The sequence below is a fragment of the Engystomops pustulosus genome, chromosome 1 (assembly GCF_040894005.1).
Source record: "Engystomops pustulosus chromosome 1, aEngPut4.maternal, whole genome shotgun sequence".
In the NCBI taxonomy this organism is placed as follows: Eukaryota; Metazoa; Chordata; class Amphibia; order Anura; family Leptodactylidae; genus Engystomops; species Engystomops pustulosus.
In genome coordinates, this window is record NC_092411.1 from 282,827,621 (window position 1) to 282,843,640 (window position 16,020).

The 16,020-nt window shown below is 39.9% G+C and overlaps 1 protein-coding gene across 1 annotated transcript in view; it reads left to right on the forward strand.

Moving 5' to 3' along the window:
* Positions 1-16,020, forward strand: part of DDRGK1 (DDRGK domain containing 1) — a 32,460-nt gene that overhangs the window by 13,593 nt on the left and 2,847 nt on the right. Inside the window, exons 4-6 of the mRNA XM_072126361.1 lie at positions 4,852-4,953; positions 10,653-10,775; positions 15,033-15,071. Of these exons, the coding sequence (XP_071982462.1) occupies positions 4,852-4,953; positions 10,653-10,775; positions 15,033-15,071 (264 nt within the window). The remainder of the gene's footprint in view (positions 1-4,851; positions 4,954-10,652; positions 10,776-15,032; positions 15,072-16,020) is intronic.

Here is a 16,020-nt window from a genome sequence, read left to right on the forward strand (position 1 = left end):
AGATACATTATAGTTCTAGGTAAAATAAATGATGTCCCTTATACTTTCGTAACAATTTATGCCCCAAATAGAGGGCAAAAAACCTTCTTTAAAAAAATGGCTAGCCTGTTAGAACAAAATGCAGAGGGGAAAATTGTTATGATGGGAGATTTTAATATCCCTCCAGACAGAGAATTGGACTGTTCTTTGAACATGAGAGGTGGTAGAGAAGACTTAGCACAAATAATAACTGAAGAGAGGCTACATGATGTGTGGCGGTATCAACATGCTGAAGAAAGGGATTATACCTTCTTTTCCACTAGACACCTCTCGTATTCAAGGATAGACTTTTATCTAGTAAATAATTTAGCATTAACATCTTGCTTACTCTCCAAGATAGGTCAAATAACTTGGACGGATCACGCCCCTATATTTTTAACTATTAAGGAAAGCTCCATTGCTTTTACGAATTCTCCCTGGAGGCTAAATAACTCTCTTCTAAAAAATGAAAACACACAGAACTTGATCTTGGAGGTCACAGAGGAGTTTATTAATATTAACGATAATAAAGAAGTTAACGATGAATCCTTATGGTCGTCACTTAAATTACATATAAAAGAAGTCTTTAAGCAGGTAGCAGCAAGGGAAAAAAGAGCAAAAAATATTGAAATTCGCGAAATTTTGTCACAGATAACTTTATTAGAAAATTCTAATAAAATAAATCCCTTAGCTTCCACTAGTAACAACCTCTCCTCACTTAGAACCATGTTGAGAGCACGGATGCTATCAGATTACGAGAAATCATTAAGGAAATTAAAATTACAAAATTACTCACTGGGAGATAGAGCAAGTGGGATTCTTGCTAAAAAAATTAAGAGAAAAATAGCTAAGGAACGAATAAATCTTATACAAGAAAGTAATAATGGGCAGATAAGAGATCCTAGGGAGGTAGCGGAGGCCTTTAGGAAATATTATGCAGCATTGTATAACTTAAAAGATAATAAAGATATACTGCAACCAACTATAGACGAAATCCGCCATTTCCTTTCTTCAGTCTCCCTTCCAAGTATATCAGAAGATCAAGTTGCATACTTGGCAATGCCATTTAATCAAGAGGAATTAAACCGAGTTTTAAAGGGCCTTAAACTTAATTCTGCCCCAGGGCCGGATGGCTTGACAAATATGTTTTATTCTAATTTTTCTCAGGTCCTGAACCCGCTTTTAATAAGAACTTTCAATTTCTGGCAAAATCAGGGCAGGATTTCAAAGATGAATGCTGAAACAATAATTAGAGCAATACCAAAGCAAGATAATCTTAATCCTCTCCCAGAAAATTATAGACCAATAGCATTAATTAACTGCGATTTAAAAATTTACGCTAAGTTGCTGGCAAATAGATTGGAAAGAATAATTCCCAGCTTAGTATCTACAGATCAAACAGGGTTCGTATATGGGAGACAAACTAAAGATGCGACAAGGAGGATGATGGACCTTATTCATCTAGCAAACTCAATGGGAGCCCCGGTTGCATTCCTGTCACTAGATGCTGAAAAAGCTTTTGACAGGGTGCACTGGGGCTACCTAAAGGAGGTCCTGTCCAAATTTGGCATTGTTGATCAAATTCAAAAATCAATTTTAGCTCTCTACTCGGCCCCTTCAGCGCGGGTTTTAATTTCAGGTTTTTTATCTTCACCACTTAACATCTCTAATGGTACCCGCCAGGGGTGTCCCCTATCACCGCTAATATTTGCGTTGATAATGGAACCACTGGCGGAAATGGTGAGGTCTAATTCAGAAATTGTGGGTATTCCAGCGGGTAAAGAAAGACATGTAATCACCTTATACGCTGATGATGTCATCATCACATGCCAAGACCCCGAAAAATCGCTCCCTAATTTGCTAAACACCCTAAAGTTATTTTCACATATTTCATATTATAAGTTGAATATTAAAAAATCGGTTGCTCTCCCAATAAATGTCCCACTCATAGTATGTAGGGATTTGTGTAATACCTGTGGCATAACCTGGAAACCAGAAGGCATAAAATATCTGGGGGTTATTTTGTGCCCAACAACAAATGAGACAATAAGGAAGAATTTAACTAAATTAAAAGCAAACTTGAAAACAGATTTTGATAAATTAGGCAAAATTTATTTATCTTGGGTGGCAAGAATTCAGTTTTGCAAGATGACAGCTCTGCCTAAGATTCTGTATGTCTTCCGATGCCTCCATGTACTAGTTTCTAATAAAGTCTTAAAAGAGATCCAGATAATCCTTAGTAATTTTGTGTGGAATAACAAACCCCCACGAGTAGCAAAGGCGAATTTGCACTTTCCACTTAACAAAGGAGGCATGGCAATGCCAGATATTGCAACCTACTATAAGGCTGTTGCCATTGACTCATTGAGAGAGTGCTGGAACCCGAAAGAAAACCATAAATGGATGAGATTAGAACAGTACATTTTTGGTGGGAGATCTCTTAGAACAGTAATGGAGGCAGTCTATTTGGGGAATTTAACGTTTTCCACTAACATGCCCTCATTACAATATACTTTAAAAACCTGGAACGAAGTAGGTGGCAGCATAGGCTTAAAAAGAGGACAGATGTCTATTCGAGCATTGGAATTACTCGGCCCTAATATGACACTAGAGCTGTGGGCCAATAAAGGCATATACACTATTTCAGACCTTTTTGAGGGTAAAACGATAAAGTCTTTTGAAACCCTTAAGGACCAATTCGATTTGCCCAATAAGGTATTTTTTCAATATTTACAAATAAGAAGTATATTAGCAGAAGGGGAAAAGCAAAGCAACACTCACCTGTACCCCCTGAAAAAACTATTTGAGCCCCCTGAGAGAAAAGTAAGGGGTATATCAATTGCATATAATATTCTTAATTTACAGGGGATAACAGACAAGCTGAGCTACATGAAAAAATGGGAGTCGGACCTGAATGCAGAATGGGATGTTGAGCAGTGGGCAAAAACACTTAGATGGACAGCTCAATGTTCGCCATGCATAAACCACTTAGAACAAATAAAAAAGATGCATATGAGATGGTATCTTACGCCAGACAGATTGTCCAAAGGAGGCACATCTTCTCCTCTATGCTGGCGTGGATGCGGTATTAAAGGAGACCAAGTTCATATGTGGTGGTCATGCCCTAAATTAACTTCATTCTGGTCACAAATAGGGGACCTGATTAACACAGTCACACAAGCTCAGAATGTTATTTCCCCACAGCTAGCTCTATTACATTTAGGGACGGATAAATTCCCAAAGTCCCAGAGATGGATTATGACGTATATCCTGATTGCAGCAAGGCAATGTATAGCTGCAAACTGGAAGACGGCACAAAAACTAAACCTAACAGAAGTATGCAACAAAGTAAACATGTATAGCCATTATGAAATTATGATGGCCTCAAATTACACGCATCTTTGCAGAACGAAAGAAAAATGGGATATATGGGAGAAGTCCCCCTTCTCAGTAAAATAAGTTTGGCCCTTGAAAGATACCCTAAAGTGCTCAACCCACAATATATTTAATAAATGGTCACGTTTAACTTGAATGGAAAATTAAAAATCTAAAATTCTTGTTACTTCTAAATCTTGAGTTTGAAATGCCGCCCCTCCCAGGACGCAGCTGCAAAAAAAAAAAATTTTTTTTGTGTATATGTCTATTTGTATTGTCTATATTTGTTTATATATTTGTATTTTTGTATAATAAAAAAAAAAAAAAAAAAAAAAAAAAAAAGAAAGTGGCACTCACAAAGCCCTGATGAGTTCAGTACGGATTTTCAGCTGTTTGTTGTGCTGAGTTTTTGGTACAGTGTAACAGTGCAGGTAATGTGTGTAAGCCTGGAGTACGAGATACAAAAAGCTGTGCATCCATTGACAGCAAGCGGACCTGTTTAAGGGGGTTTTCAAGCTTATTGATACTGATGAGCTATCCATAGGATATGTTGTAAATATCCCACACCTGGGACCCCCACTAAGGGGTCTGACCATGAAAGAAAGTCCTCAAATTTTAATCCCCTAGACAAAATAAAGATAAATGTAACCCCTTACTTTACAATGTTACTCAGTGTTATTGCTGTTTAGCTCCTATCACTCAGTGATGGTCATTGTAAGATTCCAAAGTATGAGTGGGGACTCTCTGAGCAGGCACTTCATGATCCCTCTGAGCTATGAGATGCTGTGTGCTGACAATGTGCTTAGATTATCAGGGTACAGGGTTTATCTACACTTTTATTTAGCTTCTGAACATTGTACTAGTATCTGACACATAGAAAAAGAGATGAGAGATCAGAGTCATGAGAGATGGACATAAGACACAATGACAAACTCAGATCTACTACCTCACCTAAAAAACACACAGTGCTATGCCTCCTTCCCCTCAAATCTTGAGCTCATCGTGTCTGTAGAGCTGGTCTCCTTTGCTGCTGCTGGACAGGAAGTGCCTGTGTCTGGACAGGAAGTGCCTGTGTCTGTAGTTCTCTCCGCCTCCTGCCCCTCCCCCTGCAGGAGAAGCTATTCATGTCAGAGGAATCTGCCCAACCATAGTTAGGATATAATGGTCGTATCCAGGGACAGCCAAAATGCACCAGGACTGATAGAAACAGGTGGGAATTATATCTGTGAAATGCTGCATTTTTGTTAATAACAGTGAATTAGATAATGTGTTATTTTGTTATCCTGGGTATATGTAGGAAACTTGTCTTCTTGGGGAGGAAGACCCCTAAAAAAGTGTTCCTGACCCTGAACCAGCGATCCTGAGGACTGGCTGCAGGATTGTGGTGCTTTACATGTGACTGGAGCAGATATTTTATTATTTCTTTGTGTTTACATTTTTCTTTATCTTTTTTTATAGGCAGAAGAAGCTGAAAGAGAAGAACGTAAGAAACAAGAGATGAAACGGGAGGAGGAGCGGCGCAAGGAGGACGAGCGCACGCGGCAGGAGGAAGAGAGAGAGGTGCGTGTGCGAGGCGCGGTGTCACCTGTCACTGATCGTCACACCGCCAGGGAGAACAGGACAATCACCCCCATTATCCATCCGCACAGACTCCTCACAGTAACCTCTCTGCAGTGTGAGAAGGTCCCGCCAGCTGCAGATCTTTCCACACCTCGCTGCAGACTTACACACAGTCATGTGAGAGGGCTGCAGGTGCAGAGCATCGCGCCCCCAGCACACAGGGTTATTTATAGCTACAGAAGAGTCATGGGGTGGCTATAGAGAGTTATACTACATAACGGTGTATGATCCACTCTTCATGTTCCTTATGAAGTAAAAAGGCTATAAAAATTATGAAAATGAGCCTGAGGGGCTCCAAGCTCTATCAACACCTATGGAGCCGGGAGCCCCTTTGGCTCATTTCCATAATTTTTTGCACAAACCAGGGCATACAAAGCTAAAATAAGAGTAGATCCTGCCAGAGGGGGCCCCCTCCGGTATGTGTGTGTGCTTGGTTTACAATCTGTGATCCTGATGGTAGGTTTCCTTTAAATTACAGATTAGGGTAGAGGCAGGAAGGGGGTATCTACAACCACATCTACTTCTGATAGGGTAGGGTTCCTTTAAATTGCCATGTTGGCATAAGCGGGTTTCGGTTGTAGTTTGGTCACTCGGTCTCTAAAAGGTTTGTCATCACTGACCTATAAGATTTATTATCACTTTTATGTCCTGTATGTCATATATTTATCTTATATTTTTATTATTCTTCCTGTTATTCACTTTTACTTATATTTTTTTTTCTAATTTTTTTAAAATTCTTTTGCATATCTTTCTTTTTCCAATTTTTTTTTTTAATCAATATTTTTCTAATAATATTATTCATTTATTTTTTTACTTTTTCTATTTAATAACATTTTTTTTTATTGTTCCTAGTGTTCATTTTTATTTTATTTCGGTGATGTTATTTTTATTTTTTTTTTATTGCTGTTAAACAATTAAATTAGTTAAATATTTTTATTGCAATTTCCAAAATTTTTTTTTTTTTTCGATCACACATTGTAATGTATGTTACAGATATATACAGGGGATATTATAAATCCAGAGTTTCCTCCCACAATGAATATAAAACCTTCTGTGTTTTTGACTTTTAGTTTTGTCTCCCTATTTTTATTACAATGGGGAATATTTTTCTTATATTAAATTTTTTTTTTTTTGAGCTGAATATTTTGTGGTATTTTCGTCTCTTTTTGGGTCTCTGGTAACAGAACAAAGTGACAGGAAAATCAGGGCGCAGCCGCCCCTTCTACACCCACAGCGGGCGGGTCCTGACCTTTACATGAAGATCTGGTGTGCGATAGCTCCATGTGCTTCATCTTACACTTTATACATTTTTCTACATTACTGGTTAAAATAAGCCTCTTACATTATGTTGGAAAAGGCTCATGAAAATCCTTTATTTTTTATTTTTTTGTGTGTTTATTTTTTAGCTAAAATTAAAAGCCCTACAGGTCGCAAAGAAAAAATACCCTTCACAATACCAAAAAAAAAAAAAACGAAAACAGTCCACAAAACCTAACCCCCCCCATAGATGTTACATGAAAATCCTCCTAAATTATTTATTTTTGGGTTTGAAGCAACTGTCTAATGTGTATGGGGCCTAATAACAATCCCCAATCTCCTCTTCCTTCCAGTGGAAGATCAGTCCATGGGTTAGAGGTGACTGTGTGTGGGGGGGGGGGGGGGGGGTCGCACACGATGGGGGGTTTTGGACTCAAGAAGGTCCAAGTGTTTTTATACTGCAGCCCCAGGCAGAGATTATAAAGGGTATTTTTAGGACAAAAACTGTTTCATAAGGAGCTGTGGCTGGTTAAGGGTCTCACGTGTTCCTGACAGGTTCCCTTTAAGGCCTATAAGACGACCACAGGTCCAGTGGGTCATGTGTTATTCCGGGTCCTGTGGGATGTACATATATTATGGCCATGTGACAAAACATTTCCTTATCCCGAAATATTTAGGATGGCGCTGTGGGGCGATTTATAAGGTGTATTTCCTATGTTACCCTTAATTTTCTGGGATTACCCTCTCTTATCTTTTTGTTGCCTCCTGGCAAATTATCTCAAGTCCCCACCCATTTTTATTGTCACATTTCTCTCTACATTCCTATATCCACATCCCCCCCCACCTTTCTCTGTTTGCCCCCCATTATTATCTAGGCCCCCCCATTGTTCTCTATGCCCCCCCATTATTCTCTATGCCCCCCCATTGTTCTCTATGCCCCCCCCATTATTCTCTATGCCCCCCCATTGTTCTCTATGTCCACATAGCATTTTTTTGCCCCCATCTTTTCTTTACCCCCATTATCTCTGTGTTGTATTTTTTTTATCCCAATATACCCCACCTCCATGATGCCCCCTTATTTTTACACCCCATCTTCCTTACCCTTCCTTATCTCTTGTTTAATCCCTATACACCCCTCCCCTTTATTACCACCCACTTATAATTCTCGACCGCCATCCATCAATGATACCTTCTTCTTTTTAGGCCCCCCATCTCCCCATTTCTGTTGCGCCCTTCCATCCTTCTCTATGCTACCATCTCAATTTGTTGCCCCGCCCCCTTTTTTTCTTGGCTCCTTATCCTTCTGTTAGCTCCGCCCAGTTCCAGTCTTAGTCTTACCCTATAGGCAGAACTAACTTTGGTGTCCCAATATCTATGGAGGAAAGTAAGATGATCTCCCACCTCTGACGTCGGTTCCACCCTTGTTCTTCCGTTTTCTTTGGAGGGCGGAGCTTTATTTTGAGTTGGGGAATTAATGAAATTAAGTTGATAATTCTTCCGGGACAAAATTTAAACTTTGGGTTCTTGTGCAAAACACGTAAAACATTTATAAAGTTTATGGATCTGCCCTTAGGGAAAAAACTCAGAGATAAGAATTCATTATTCCTGGCCATGGTAGAAGCTGTAACAGTGCAATAAAACCTTAAAAAAGGAGAAAAAAAAATTAATAAAAACACTAAAATATTTATTTCCACAATATTTTGTGATTTTTGTCTATGTGCGAAAATGTTAAAATACTTTTTTACAATTTTTTTGTAAAATTATTAGAATTTATTTTTTGTTGCACTTTTGGCTTTTTGTAGTCTGCTTATATATCTTCCATTTCTCTGATAATTTGAGTGCATGACATGTGCTAGTGTATAGGCTCTGTGTGTGTTTTTAGCTTTTCTGGCTGTGGCTCGGCGTCTGCTGGGGAATTCCCTTTCGCCCCGTGGAGTTTTTCTGGTGAGGAAATGGTTAACCGCCTGACACTTTATCACTGAGCGAACGCTTCCTCTCCATTGCTAAACAGTCGCCTAGAATAAGTGGCCGGGGCTCTTGTGATCGCTGCGGTGCGCTCTTCCTGTGTAACAAGGCGGAGCCTCTTCTCATCACTGATTTTATTTCTCTTGATATAATAGGGTATATTTCATGAAATTATTAATAAAAATAATTGTTCATAAATCATCTCCAGAGAGGTCACAAGTCTACAGCATCCGTCTGGCCGCTGCATGGATGGACAAGGGGGTGGTAGTATTTGGTGCTGTATGAGAACTGAGTGCACTGCACTGACTGCGTGAAGAGCTATATGGGCACTGCATGGCATGAAGGGAACAGCTGATGGCGCTGCAGAGGTGTTATGGCCTAAAGGGAACAGCTGATGGCGCTGCAGAGGTGTTATGGCATGGAGGGATCAGCTGATGGCGCTGCAGAGGTGTTATGGCACATAGGGATTAGCTGGTGGCGCTGCAGAAGTTGTTATTGCATGGAGGGATCGGCTGATGGTACTGCAGAGGTGTTATGGCATGGAGGGATCAGCTGATGGCGCTGCAGAGGAGTTATGGCATGGAGGGATCAGCTGATGGTGCTGCAGAGGTGTTATGACATGGAGGGAACAGCTGGTGGCGCTGCAGAAGTTTTGGCATGGAGCGATCCACTGATGTTGCTGCAGAGGTGTTATGGCCTGTAGGGATTAGCTGATGGTGCTGCAGAGGTGTTATTGCATGGAGGGATCAGCTGATGGCGCAGCAGAGGTGTTATGGCATGGAGGGATCAGCTGATGGCACTGCAGAGGTGTTATAACATGAAGGGATCAGCTGATGGCACTGCAGAGGTGTGATAAGACATAGGGATCATCTAATGGGGCTGCAGAGTTATGGCGTGGAGGGAACAGCTGGTTTCGCTGCAGAGTTGTTATGGCATGGAGGGATCAGCTGATGGCGCTGCAGAGCCTGTGTATTATATCTGGGGGTGTGACTGTGGTAATCTGCACCCTGTGTATTACATATGGGGGTGTGACTGTGGTAATCTGCACCCTGTGTATTACATATGGGGGTGTGACTGTGGTAATCTGCACCCTGTGTATTACATATGGGGGTGTGACTGTGGTAATCTGCACCCTGTGTATTACATATGGGGGTGTGACTGTGGTAATCTGCACCCTGTGTATTATATATGGGGGTGTGACTGTGGTAATCTGCACCCTGTGTATTACATATGGGGGTGTGACTGTGGTAATCTGCACCCTGTGTATTATATTTGGGGGTGTGACTGTGGTAATCTGCACCCTGTGTATTACATATGGGGGTGTGACTGTGGTAATCTGCAACCTGTGTATTATATATGGGGGTGTGACTGTGGTAATCTGCACCCTGTGTATTACATATGGGGGTGTGGCTGTGGTAATCTGCACCCTGTGTATTATATATGGGGGTGTGGCTGTGGTAATCTGCACCCTGTGTATTACATATGGGGGTGTGGCTGTGGTAATCTGCACCCTGTGTATTATATATGGGGGTGTGGCTGTGGTAATCTGCATCTTATGTATTACATATGGAGGTGTGACTGGTAATCTGCACCCTGTGTATTATATATGGGGGTGTGGCTGTGGTAATCTGCATCTTATGTATTACATATGGAGGTGTGACTGGTAATCTGCACCCTGTGTATTACATATGGGGGTGTGGCTGTGGTAATCTGCACCCTGTGTATTATATATGGGGGTGTGGCTGTGGTAATCTGCATCTTATGTATTACATATGGAGGTGTGACTGGTAATCTGCACCCTGTGTATTACATATGGGGGTGTGGCTGTGGTAATCTGCACCCTGTGTATTATATATGGGGGTGTGGCTGTGGTAATCTGCACCCTGTGTATTATATATGGGGGTGTGGCTGTGGTAATCTGCATCTTATGTATTACATATGGAGGTGTGACTGGTAATCTGCACCCTGTGTATTACATATGGGGGTGTGGCTGTGGTAATCTGCACCCTGTGTATTACATATGGGGGTGTGGCTGTGGTAATCTGCACCCTGTGTATTACATATGGGGGTGTGGCTGTGGTAATCTGCACCCTGTGTATTATATATGGGGGTGTGGCTGTGGTAATCTGCATCTTATGTATTACATATGGAGGTGTGACTGGTAATCTGCACCCTGTGTATTACATATGGAGGTGGGACTGTGGTAATCTGCACCCTGTGTATTATATATGAGGGTGTGGCTGTGGTAATCTGCACCCTGTGTATTACATATGGGGGTGTGGCTGTGGTAATCTGCAGTATATAATCCCTGTGCAGTCTGTGTAGGTTCCTCTCTCACCTCGGGTGACTCTGGGTTAGTCAGTGACTATGTGGTTGTCCTCTCCTCCAGTCTCACCGTTGTCTTCTGTTCTCCATAGGAGGAAGAGAGGAGGAAAGCCAAGGTGGAGAAGGAGAAGCAGGAGTATGAGGAATACCTGAAACTGAAGGAGAGCTTCGTGGTGGAGGAGGAAGGAATCACCGAGACCTTGGATGAGGAGCAGGTAAGTACCCAGCATTGTCTGTATGTGGCTGTTGGTGTATATCATGCATGCCGTGTCACATAGATAGAGGGAACGTACCAAACCCCAACCAAAATAATGAAAAGTTTTCAAAAAGTTTTTATGGACTAAAAATGTTCTTTTGTGTGTGTGTATAGTAAATGCTACAACAGTCCCATTACTGCTGCATCTGATAGTCCGGAACATCTGATAATCCGGTCACCGCCTCATCGCAAAGTGTTATGTATAAGTTTCTCTTAAGGTTCTGTTCCCTTATTATCTGATCATCCGGAACTGATCCGGTCCCTTTAACCTCAGATTATAGGACTGTAACTGTAGGAATTATGGCAAATGCTCCAAATTAAATGCAAGGTTTTTAAAAAAAAAAAAAATTTTTTTTTTTTAATATTGAATCCCAATTTTTTTTCTCTGATTTGGGACAAACTTTTTTTTTTCAACAACAATAATAATTAAAAAAAAAAAATTAGCATTTCTGTTTTTTCCCTTTTTCATTTGGATTCTCCTTACAAGTGACTTGGGGAATGACATTTTTAATGAGACGTTGATAGCGGTGTTAGTTTTCCATTGTCTATAATTTTTTTTTTTTTTTTAGATTCAAGGCTATTTCTATAGAATAGAATAACTATGAATGTATAGAGTACTTCTAAAAAATAGTAAACAAAAATGTCTTAATGTTCGCAGATATTTTAGGAAAAGCATTAAAAAACCCCAATTTTTAGGCACTCAGATCTTTCTATTTTGTCATATAAATATAAGGCAAGTCTTGGTGGTTTTGGTGCCATATAGACATCTGCAGCATCGGACCACACCCATCTTTCGCCTCCCCCCCCCCCCCATCTTGGTAGATTAATGGGGCTATCCTATGAATTGGGGAGAAGTTGTATTAGGGGCAGATCCCTTTTAATCTTTAAAGGGACAATAACAGGGTTTGGGGGGCATAATGCAGCACTGGGGGTCTGCCACAAGTCCAGCCATCCGGCCAGACACTATACACTGACATATGTAATATGTGCCATCCATCAGTCACATCTTCTGATCTCCTCCTATACAAACATGTAAAATAATTTAACACAAAGTAACCTGCACATATTTGCTATCGATGAGTCGTAATGACCTGAACTATAAATCTATAACCCCTTGTTCTACTCCGCTCGGTGAAGGACGTCTTTTTATTTAACAAAGAGTCACCTATATCACTTTATAGAACCAATAAAAAGTACAGCACGTTCAGCAAAAAACAAGCCCTGAACTGTAGCTCTTTACGTGGGAAAAATGAAACTAAAATTTTAATCTTTTTTTTTTTTCCCAAAAAATTAAAAATCAACCAGAGACACCTATATAGAACCAATAAAAAGTACAGCACGTTCCGCAAAAAACAAGCCCTGAACTATAGCTCTTTAAATGGGAAAATGATACTAAAATTGTATTTATTTTTAATTTTTTTTCCCCATTAACCATTTATGGTCTTTCAGTGTTACCTTCATTCAGTTCCTAATTAGGATGAAGCTGTTCAGTACCCAATGACGTTGCAGGCATTTCCCTTCCTCCATTCCAAAAATATAATGACATTATGAAATTTTTAGCAGACCCCCAGCATCAGCATAGAGCATCTTGTGTGATGTCGTGGGGTCCTGGGCCCGGAGTCTGCATGGCCCATCCACCGGCATGACGTTTGTAATCTTTTATATCTGTGTTGGATAAAATGAATTGAGTTTTTGCTTCACCTGTTAAAGTTTTTTTCACCATTCGGCAACACATAAAATTTTAAATAAAAAGTCATAAAAAAGGTCGTACAGTCCCCAAAATGGTAACTATGATAATATCGGCTCCTCCAGCAAAAAACGACACCTCACCACGAGTCCGTGCATCAGAGTGTGGAAAATTCATTGATGTCAGAATATGGTGAATTTCTAAATATTTTCCTTAAGTTTTTTTAATTTTAAATCTGAAAAACCTCTTAACAACCTCCGTATCGTGTTAACGACCTCCGTATCCCACACTAACACCTGGATTCCGAAAATCTCTACTCCCTGGTGTTTAACTCCTTAGACGCTGTGGTCAAACATGGACCACAGTATCTGAGCTGGTGCCTCTGAAGTCACAGGCAGCTCGGGGGTCCTCTGAGGGACCCCTGGGCTGCCCATAGCATCTCTCTATTAGGCCGTATCAGTTGCTGACGGTATAATGAACTGCACTACATGAGTGATCTCAGGTCAGTGTCTCCTAAAAATAAAACATTTTATATGAAAAAGAAAAAGTGTAAAAAGTTAGAAAAATACACCACACCGGATGGTGATGATGGGAAAATTTTTTATTTTTTTTTCAAAATTATTTCATTAAACAAATGAAGGAAACATGTTTTTTTCTGTTGTATAGATCTGGTATCGCTGTACGTGTATTGATCCAGGAAAAAAAAAATAGTTTTTAAGGTTCTGCGATAAACGCAGAAAATTTTTATTAGAAAAAAAGTCTGTTTTTTTTTTTTTTTTAATAAATATGCACAGAAAAGCGTTAACGAAAATTCATTAGTAGGACGTAGGAAGCCAAGAATTGCGCTATTCAAAACCACATTCGGCCCCGAAAAAAAAACAAAAAAACAAGGCCCCATAAAACTAAAGTGGCTGTAAAAATTTATGGGGGGGGGGAACAACTGCAAAATAGGCTGTTAATGTGGGAAAACAGATGTGGAGATAAGGGGTTAAAACCTGTAAAAATTGGGTATCTTTGTGATCGAGAACGACCCCTAGAATATAGGGGAGGGGTCATTCAGAGGGCACGTTTAAGAAGCCATAAAAACGGAGCCCACAGGAAAATGTTTAGTCAATTTAACCTCTTATGGAAATTTTTTTTTTTGTTGTTCTATAGATCTGGTATCGCTGTACGTGTATTGATCCAGAAAAAAAAAAAATCTCTGTTTTTTAAGGTTCCACGATAAACGCAGAAATTTTTTTTATTAGAAAAAAACCTCAGTTCTTTTTTAAATATGCACAGAAAAGCGTTAATGAAAATATAAAAGTATTCCCAATTTTCCAGTACACGGCACATGGGATAGTAGATCCCGTCACTGGAAAGTACAACTTGTTACACAGAACACGAGCCCCCGTACAGCTCTGCACACCGGAAAATAAAAAAAAGTTATGGAAAAAATGGACATGAAAAAAGGGCTGTGGCGTTGAGGGGGTTAATACTTTAACAACATCGATAATAAAATATTAAAGGAGATGTCTGTGTATACGGGGCGGATTCTGTATACCGAGGCGGACAATGACATTGCTTTGAGCTGCCACATTTTAAATTTCCTAAAACCGGACGACCCCCTTTTATTATTATTATTATTATTATTATTATTATTATTGTTGTTATTATTATTATTATTGTTATTGTTATTATTATTATTATTATTACTATTATTATTATTATTATTATTATTATTATTATTATTGTTGTTATTGTTGTTATTGTTGTTATTGTTATTATTATTACTATTATTACTATTGTTATTATTATTATTATTATTACTATTATTATTATTGTTATTATTATTATTACTATTATTATTATTATTATTATTATTATTGTTGTTATTATTATTGTTATTGTTATTGTTATTATTATTATTATTATTACTATTATTACTATTGTTATTATTATTATTATTATTACTATTATTATTATTGTTATTACTATTGTTATTATTATCATTATTACTATTGTTGTTATTATTTTTATCCTGATTAAAGTGATTATAATGTACAAGGACGAACCAAATAGTCACACACAGAAAATGATATAAAATACATTATTATAGTATATTCAATAATACATTTTTATTAAACAACTTTTTTTTTTTTTCTTTTTTTTTTGTGTGCTGGTTTATTTTTTAATAATTTTTTTTTTTTTTTTTTTACTTGTCATACTTTTAACCTTTGTACGTTTTGTAAAAAAAAATTTTCTGTGATGTGATTCCACCTTCATTAACCCTTCCCGGCACCCACAGCCTTTTCTAAAATAATCCAAAATACTGCAGTTTGTATTTTTCTGTGTGACCTGTGATTACGCCTGATAACATCGGACCTGGTGGCGGTGACCTTCCGGTCTCATGCGCTGGTGCAGCCCACGGCGTGCAGTGGTGTGTGACCACGTAGCTGAGGAGCCGGGGGTTAACCCCTCGCTGCCCGGATCCCTCTGCTGGTGACTGTTACGTTTGCGTGGGTCTCTAACGCCTCTTCTCTCTTCCAGACTCGCAGTTTTCTCACAGAGTTCATAGACTACATTAAGGTAAGTGGCTGATGCAGATATAATTCCTCCTGTATCTCCATAATGTCAGTACACTCTGTATAGATATCACACTGGCTGCAGGCACCACTAGGGGGAGCTCTCTACATGCTGCTACATCATAGAGTGCACTATGGTAACTGTATTCACAAGGCTCCCTCTAGTGGTGGTTACAAGTAATTATGAATTCATTCTTAACATAACGTCCCCCTGGACCGCCAGCAAACAACTGATACAGACAACCGTTTTATGTTAAAGGAGACCCCGTACTTTGGAGATCCTTAAAGGGGCTGTCCCAAGTTTTAACGTTACCCTCTTGAGGGCGGCCAACTGCTGGGACCCCCACTCTCCGGTATACTGGGTCCCAGCATTTCTCCTTTCAATTATAGGAGAGTATTCGCTCTGTAGGGAATATTACTCAAAACCTTGGGACAACCCCTTTAAGTACCTGTACTCTTTAGGCCCAGTTTTGAGGGTCCCTTTAAGTTGATTTGTCCGGTAAAATCTCTGCGTTCTCTCTTCCGCCCCCGTGTTGCTCTTCAGCTCAGAAGATGGAGATGATGATGATGATGATGGACGGCAGCTCCGAGCCCTGAGAACTGAATTCCATGGACTGTTCCAGTACAGAACCTGCAGCCCATGGAGTCCAGTCCTCCAGCTCGGCTGCCCATAACGCCACCGATAATGATGTTGCGTCAACTCTATGACCTGGCTACAGCTGAAGCCTGCGCTGACCCTGGTGACCCCGGTCCCTGCTAGGAAGCCTTGGAAGCACTAGAGGTGGTGGCCACCATGGTGTGAGCAGGTCCGCTCCGGTGGCCGTTCAATAGTTGCCGAGGTCGGCAGAGGCTTCAGCTGCAGCCTAGTGGAGCACAGCAGGAAAGTGATGGAGATGAGGTAAGTAAAGGCTCTAGTGATATAAAGAGCCATATACATGTATACGAGAGTGTTC